The sequence below is a fragment of the Myotis brandtii genome, unplaced genomic scaffold (genome assembly GCF_000412655.1).
Source record: "Myotis brandtii unplaced genomic scaffold, ASM41265v1 scaffold49, whole genome shotgun sequence".
In the NCBI taxonomy this organism is placed as follows: domain Eukaryota; kingdom Metazoa; phylum Chordata; class Mammalia; order Chiroptera; family Vespertilionidae; genus Myotis; species Myotis brandtii.
In genome coordinates, this window is record NW_005368707.1 from 6,515,138 (window position 1) to 6,523,005 (window position 7,868).

Sequence of the window (7,868 nt, forward strand, 5' to 3'; positions counted from 1 at the left end):
TAAAAAAAAAAAGAGGGAGGAAGAGGAGGAGGAGGAGGAGGAGGAGGGAGGAGGAGGTTGAACACTGACAGCCCCCAGGGATTGGGCCTTGAAACACACTCAAGGAATCTCTGTGTGCCCTCTCTACAAGAGTCTTTTCCTTCTGCCATGGATGTGCGAGGAGCCCAAGCCCTTTCCTGCTCTGCCTGGGGGCTGAGGGCAATGCAAACCAGCCACAGTGCCTTTTAATGACTACTCTCTTTGTCCATAGCTCCAATTAAGTTATTTAATTAAAAGCCTCCTTCTATTAGAAGGTGTGGGGGTGGCGAGAGTCATTGCCAACCTCCCACTACACAGGAATTCTGCTGGGTACAATTAGAAAAGAAAATTGTTTCTCCTTGATTAAGAAGTTCTGGGGCACCTGCAGGCAGCGTTGGGGCAGAGGTGGAACTATGGCGGGGCTCAGAGAACGCTTATCACTTTACAAAGCTCCTGATGGGCTGTGTTCTGGGCCTCCTCAGCCTGGGAGCTCATTTGTCTTCTGAAAGTTTATAAATTGGATGCTATGACTTTTGAGAATTACAGCAGGAGTCCTGCCAATGGTATAAGATGGATGACACAATATAAAGGAGTTTAGCTAGTTCTTAAAGTGGAAACTAAAGATCAGATCTGATCTAAAAAGATCAGAGTGAGAAGTGGACTCTCCCAGTGGGACATGCTATGGAAAGGGATCAAGAAAATGGTAGGAGATGGGCCAACACCTGGTGAATTAGACACCTGGGGAAATAAAGGAACCACTACAGAACACAGAGCAGGAGAGAAAATAGCCTGGCTCCTCTCAGGGGTTCCTTATGACTCGGTCACCATATCAGATTGTCGAAGGATTTGAATGTTGTCTGAAAAAAAATTATTTTCAAGAATTACTATGAGATGAAAAGTAGCTACTTAAAGTGACATAGTAGGCTTGTTCAAACAATGTCCCAAAGAAAATTTGGTTCCAGAATCACAAGTAAAATTAGACTTAATACCATTTGTATGTGTGCTATGATGCAATTTTTAAAACATTTTAAGTTGGTGAAAATAATATTTCCAAAGCAATTGGCTTTGTCTTTTTTGTCATTATATTATACTTCCTGCTTCACCCTCTGCATTTCCAGTGCAATTAAGACCTCACCAGAAGACAAATGGTTCACTTGCCGCTAATTAGTTAAAAAATATTTCTAGTTTATTGTTTATATAATCCAGATAAAACACAACACTAAAAAGAACAAGAAGTTTGGCACATGGACACAGACTTCCACCCCCAATATGTGACCCTGATATTTGTTAATAATATAGAACTTTCCCCCTAATATCCAGGTACTGACCCAGGCATCATTTTGTCAGTGACCTCTTTTGTCAGTTGCCATAATAGAAGCATCTGAGAAAGATCCAGATATCTTTTTTTTAAAAAACCCCACATATTTGATGTTATGAACTTTAACATTTAAACAAAGTCTCATATTTTGAAAAGAATGTGTCATCTGCGGCCTCAAGAATCTTAACATCTCAAGTGACATTCGGGTCCAAGTTGCATAAAAATCAGCCACTTGCTTTTCAGGTCTGTGCAGTGCCCCGCACAGCTCCCTAAAAGGCGGAATCTGCCAAAGTGTAGGTGAAATGCTGTGTGCCTCCTGGACGTGTGGGCTTCTGGAAGAAAACCATGTCCTTTGTTCTTTGGGTTTCTGAATAATAGATGGTAGCCAGGAGGAAGACAAGGAGGAGGATGTTCTTTTAAAGAATCGTCCCTCCCACCCCCACAGCGCGGGAAACTGTGAAGAAGGACCACTGGAGAGAACACAGCATTAGCTCCTCCTTGGAGCGAGACCTGGTTTGCAGGGGCCACATCTCTCTTCCCCTCTGCACATCGTGGCTCAGGCGGTGGGCCCAATCTTTGCTCATTAACTATGGGATCAGCTGTCCCGGGTGCTGACAGCTTCCTTCTCCACCTTCCTGTCGCCTGTGGCACCTGGTACATGGCGTGAGTCTGTGCTTGAAATCTTGTGCAAACTTCCTCGTGCCTCTTCACTCTGACATCTGTTCTGTGGGGTGTCTGGGCCACGCTGGCCCTCCTTCTCCCTAAAGAGCCCTGCAAACGTCAGCTTGGCTCTGTCTCATGACACCTGCCCTCAGCTCTGCCAGGAGGTGAAGGTGGGTCCGACGTTGCCCCATGAGCCTTCTCTGACTCTTTTGAACTTTTTATCAGGCCACGAGGAAGGCCCCGGAGGCTCAGACATGTGCCCCTTGCAGAGATCCAGTCACTTCCCACCATCTGTGCCCGTGTGGCCACTCAGACCAGAGCATCAGCTCAGAGAGAGCAAACCTCCTAAATCAGCAAGACATTTACTGGGGGAATGGCTCCCTTTTGTCAGCCGCTATAATAGAAGTGTCTGAGAAATATGCTCTTAACAGTTACGGGGAAAAGGAAGTAGTGATGCAGCCAGCTCCCAATTATCTAAGGGCCACTTCTCCAGTTTGCGAGCTTCCTTTTCTTTATAGTCTCATTTCTCCTTTTGCTACTGTGTTCAGGGTGAACACTGCAAGGAAAGAATGTACGCATTTATCTGTTTTGCTCTTGTTAAAAACAAATGGTCTGATCAGAAGTCTGAAGGAATTGGGGCTGAAACCTGAAATTAGATTTGGGGATTCCCTATGGATTGCATTCCTTGCCATCATAACTAGAAACACTCCACAGTTACTTGTCTGCTTCCCTATTCATGCTCAGGAAGATTTATCTTAAACAGAATGAAAGAGGATTTTGCTGTTAGTTTCTCTGCACAGGATTTTTCCTACAGACTGAAGAAACTCTGACCTTAGCAATCAGTGCATCCAGGCGGAAAGAACCAGGACAGGGTGACTGACGGGTTCAGAGCTACTGTGTAGCGTCAGAAAATGAACTTCTCTGAGGCTCCTTTTTTCTCTCTGTCAGGGGCAGATAAGAGTAATTGTTAGAGCTGCTGACAGGCTCACAGTAGGAAATGTTTATGAATGACTAGCTTGAGGCCTGTCATGGCAAGCGCTTAGTCAGGCCAGGGCCCTCTGAGAGGAAGGAGGTGTGTTGCCCGCTCTCCCACTGGGTGCTTCGGGAAGTGCTGGCCTCTCAGTCCCTCTGAGCCCTCTCCTGTAACGTAGGAGATGGTGGTAAAGATAATTAAGTTGTTCCCACCAAGGTCAAATCCATAGAACACACAACTCGGCCCAGGATGAGTGCCTTGTAAGCTAAAGCAATTTTGGCTTTTCTACCCTCTTAATTTTTCGGGAAAGTCTATGCTGGAGACACCTCAATTAGATAAAAAGAAGATTTTGCTTGTGAAGATTTACTGTCTTTTCTTGTATTTACTTACTCTTTGCACAGATATGTATGCGAGACACTGGGTGGGTCTTCAGCACTGGGCTGTGCCACAGGGCCCGGAACAGGAAGTGTGGGGGAAGTGCACAATAAGCCCAGCCCTTGGATGGGTGACTCCGGATGAACAGTGGGTTAGAACCCAGGAAGAGTGATGAAGTAGCACCTTCCCCGTTTCACCAACAAGAAAATGAAATGACGATACTGACAGATAACCCACCCAAAATCTTAGAGAATGAACTAAGAGCAGGCCTAATGCAGGGTTTCCAAAACCCAAAAAGACCCTGCGTGGGGGCCTGAAGTGCCTCCTTGAGTGGAACTGATTTGAGGGGAGGTCACATCCCAGGCCCTAAACAGAACAGACCTTTTCTGGCTCTATTTGGTCTGAACTGTAGTGCCTAGCCCAGCACTCACATAAAATAGTCACCTAATAAGTATTTATTGATTGATTGATTGCATTTGATTGATAATCTATAGTCACACACACACACACACACACACATGCTCATGCCGCCTTCTTTTTTCTTGTTAGAAAAACCAACAAATAAAACAGGTCATACACCTCTACTCACTTTTAGAATCACATATAGTTCAGCCCAAGGAGAAGACTGAAAAAGAAAAAAACAAATCTAAAAAATGTCATGTGTCAGACATTTAACTTGCCCGGCTTGTGTCTCTGTGATTTCACAGCTCCCGAGGTCCTCGCCCAGAAACCTTACAGCAAAGCTGTTGACTGCTGGTCCATCGGGGTGATTGCCTATATCTTGTAAGTATTGCTTGCCACTTAGGCTTCTTTTTTCCCTTTTTTTTAATTGTGGCAAAATAGACATAAACAAAATTTACTATTTAACCACTTTAAGAATGCAGTTCAGCAGTATTAAGTATATTCATATTGTTGTACAATCATCACCACCATCCATCTCCAGAACTTCTTCATCTTCCCAAATTGAAACTCTATCCTTATGAAACAATAACTCCCTGTCCTCTCCCCACCCCCACACACACCCCTGGCAACCACCATTCTACTTTCTGCCTCAAGGAATCTGACTACTCTAGGTTCCTCATGTAAGTGGAATCACACAGTATTTGTCCTTTTGTGTCTGGCTTATTTCACTTAGAATAATGTCCTCAAGGTTTAGCCATGTTGTAGCATATGTCAGAACTTTTTTTTGAGGCTGAATAACATTCCATGTTGTGTGTATACTACATTTCACTTATCCATTCATAACATTGCTATACAGTAAACACAGGTGTACAGATATCTGTATGAGTACTGCTTTCAATGCTTTTGGGTGTACTTGTATACCCAGAAGTGGAGGGCTGGATCATATGGTAATTCTATGTTTAACTTTTTGAGGAAAACATTCTTATTTCCCAAAGCAGCACAACCATGTTACATCCCCAACAGCAATGCACAAGTGTTCCAATTTCTCCACATCCTTGTCAGCACTTGTTTTCCACTTTCTGATAATAGCCATCCTCATAGGTGCAAAGTAGCACCTCATGTGGCTTTGATTTGCATTTCTGTTACAGCTACTGATATTGGGCATCCTTTCATGTGCCACCTTGGCTTTCTGGGGATGCACATTACTATGAAAATATTAGGGTGTCCCTAAACGAAATCACAATGAGAAAAAATGTGATGGAAACCAAAATGTAGCCTTTGGATTCCTCATTTCTTCTCAGCTCACTTATTGCCACTCTCCAAGAAATGCAGTCTGAGGTCATAGGCTCATTGCAGTTACTTCATGATGATCAATTTTGGTTTTTATTGTTATGTTTTATTGTGCTTAAGTCTACTATAAAGTTATTTTTAAGTTACAATTTCTTTTTGCAACACTTATTATTAAACATACTTTTATGATGGGTTTAGGTTAACTAGTTTCTGTAATTGATAGAAAATTAACTCTTTCTCCTCATTGTCCCCAAGAAAGGGAACATTTCCTAGCAGACAGAGCCCACTGCACAGTGAAAGACTGTGATCAGTAGAGGACTGTGATCAGAGAAAGTTCTGACAGTGAGTGGCATCCACAAGGAATGCTGGGAACACACACATACACACACACACACACACACACACACACACACACACGTGCCTCATTACCTGAGAAGAAAATGATCTTTCTATAGCATACATTCAGCTGGGCAGCTTTTGTAGAGACTAAGATAAAAGAACAGGGGGTGGTGGAGGAACAAGTTTAGGGGGTAGGTGAGATTAAGCATTTCATTTGGGGCATGTTAAACTTGAGACCCCATTGAGATATCCGTGGACTAGTGTATGCACACGTGGAGGTCAGAGGTCTAGGGAAGAGATACTGGCGTATGGGTCTGGGTATGATTTGAACAGTTCTGCATCCAAATCCTTATAAGTATACGATAAATTATTTGACTGGATTCAAGTCTAGCATTAAGCAAAGAAAAACTGTATTTCATTATTTCTATTTTAAATATAAACTTGCCAGTTACTTGGTCATTACTAGCTTCGCTCCAGGGCTTCGTCTCAGGTTGATTTCATGACTGAGTCAGAATTGAAATGGCAGCCTGGGCTTCTGTTTGCCTTGCTGCCTTCCAGAGCCCTGAGCCTCTCAAGCAAAGAATAAATGGAGTTTGTATGCCTCAGTTGTACCTTCCAAGATGTTCAGATCCTTGAGTGATAGGCCATATCCTGGATATAATTGCTACATAATATGGCTATGCTTGAAGAGCCACTAGTCTCGAATATATCATTATCAGTGTCAACAACTACCATGTCTTGAGTGCCTTTTCTGTTCCAGGCACTGTGCTAGGTGCTAAAGATAGCAAGATAACAAAGGCATGATGCCTCTCATCAAAGTACTAACAAGGTATATGGTGGGACAAGAAATTCCATGAGCAGATTAAGTGACATGCAGGGAGGCCCGTGTACAGCTGTAGATGTTCCTGGGGTGAAGCACCATTGAGGATAGGGACATTCAGGAAGGAGGAGGCACTATCCCAGGTATGTGTAGAAGGCTGAAGAAAACCAGCATAAGCAAAGAGGAGAGAAGAGAGCATTCTGACCAGGGGAGAGACGCAGGCACAGGAACGGGTGCCTAAGGCATGTTCAAGGGCTGATGTAAATGTCCTGAAAAAGGCCTATGGTCGGTGTTCTGGGCACAAAACTGGCTCTGAGTTGAGTAAATGTTAGAAGTTAGAACTCGTGGGTATCGGCCTCAGACTCTTGCTACTTCCCACTGACCCACTGTGCCCGGACTCCCCATTCCCATCCTTCATTGAAGAATGACCAGCACTCACCATCCCAGGGAAGCCAGGCATCCCATGGGGCTCCCTGCCGAGCTCTTCATTCTTCGCATCACCTGTGATGGAGAGGTGAGCCCCTGCAGGGTTTTGGGAGGCATTTTCATTTGACAGGCTGAGATATGAGATTGCAGCAAAGGGGGCTGGGATAGGCCGTGGCACCAAATTGTCTCCTCTCCACATGCTATGCAAACATTCCTCATTTTGCCGGTGCAGCAACTTGATGAATTGGTTCTCTATTGATCTCCACGCTCATTTCTATACTATCCATCATTTGGGAGGAGAAATATCTTTCCTATATGGGGGACTCATTTTTTAAAGCACATGTGATGGGTCCTTGTCCTGCCAGGAATCCCCTGTGAGGATCAGGACTTGCAAAAACATCTCTGCCTGCGGAGCTCAAGCTACTGGGAAGGGCTGAGGGTGGAGTGGCTGGACACCCTGGTGAGCATGCTGGTGTCCAGTCTGACGGGGTTGGCTCAGCCAAGACAAGTTCCAAGAAAATGAATGTCCCCACTCAAAATGAGATTAGCATTTCGTTGACCAAACTTGATTTTGTGATTGCTCGCAGGCTGCTTTCTTCTCACAACTCCAAGGGGAGAGTCTAATGATCACTTGCCTAAATTATGCTCAGGAATACAACACGCTATGGAGAAAGGCAGCGAACTTTCGCTGATACAAACACTGAGGAAGATCCTGAGGAGATTAGGCATTAGAGTGTTGGGCAGGCTGGATGGTCAGAGTATACTTGCCATGGGTGGTGAGGGCACTTACCCATGCTGTGACCTAGACCTGTGTGCCCAAAAGAAGCTCCAGGCAAAATACTAGGGTAGCCCCTTATTTTTTGACTGGCTTCCTATATTGTTCAGTTTTTAAAACTAGGCCACATAAATACTGATTGGCCAGTATACACAGAATAATTAGTTTTTTTAAGAGTGGAACTGAGAATGCCTGATCTCCATGCTATGTCCATTTTCTGAGACAAAGGATGGCCTTCACCAAGGTAGTCACCTTTACTTTAACACATTGACAGCTGCCTTTTTATAGATATACTAGAGGCCCAGTGCACGAAATTCATGCACGGGGGGGCGGGGGGAACCCCCTCAGCCCAGCCTGCACCCTCTCCAATCCGGGACCCCTCGGGGGATGTCCAACTGCCAGTTTAGGCCCGATCCCAGGGATCGGGCCTAAACTGGCAGTCAGACATCTCTCTCACAATCCTGGACTG

General features: G+C 44.6%; 1 protein-coding gene across 1 annotated transcript in view; it reads left to right on the forward strand.

Moving 5' to 3' along the window:
- Positions 1-7,868, forward strand: part of CAMK1D (calcium/calmodulin-dependent protein kinase ID) — a 412,726-nt gene that overhangs the window by 374,717 nt on the left and 30,141 nt on the right. Inside the window, exon 8 of the mRNA XM_005876600.2 lies at positions 4,055-4,130. Coding sequence (XP_005876662.1) covers positions 4,055-4,130 — 76 coding nt within the window. The remainder of the gene's footprint in view (positions 1-4,054; positions 4,131-7,868) is intronic.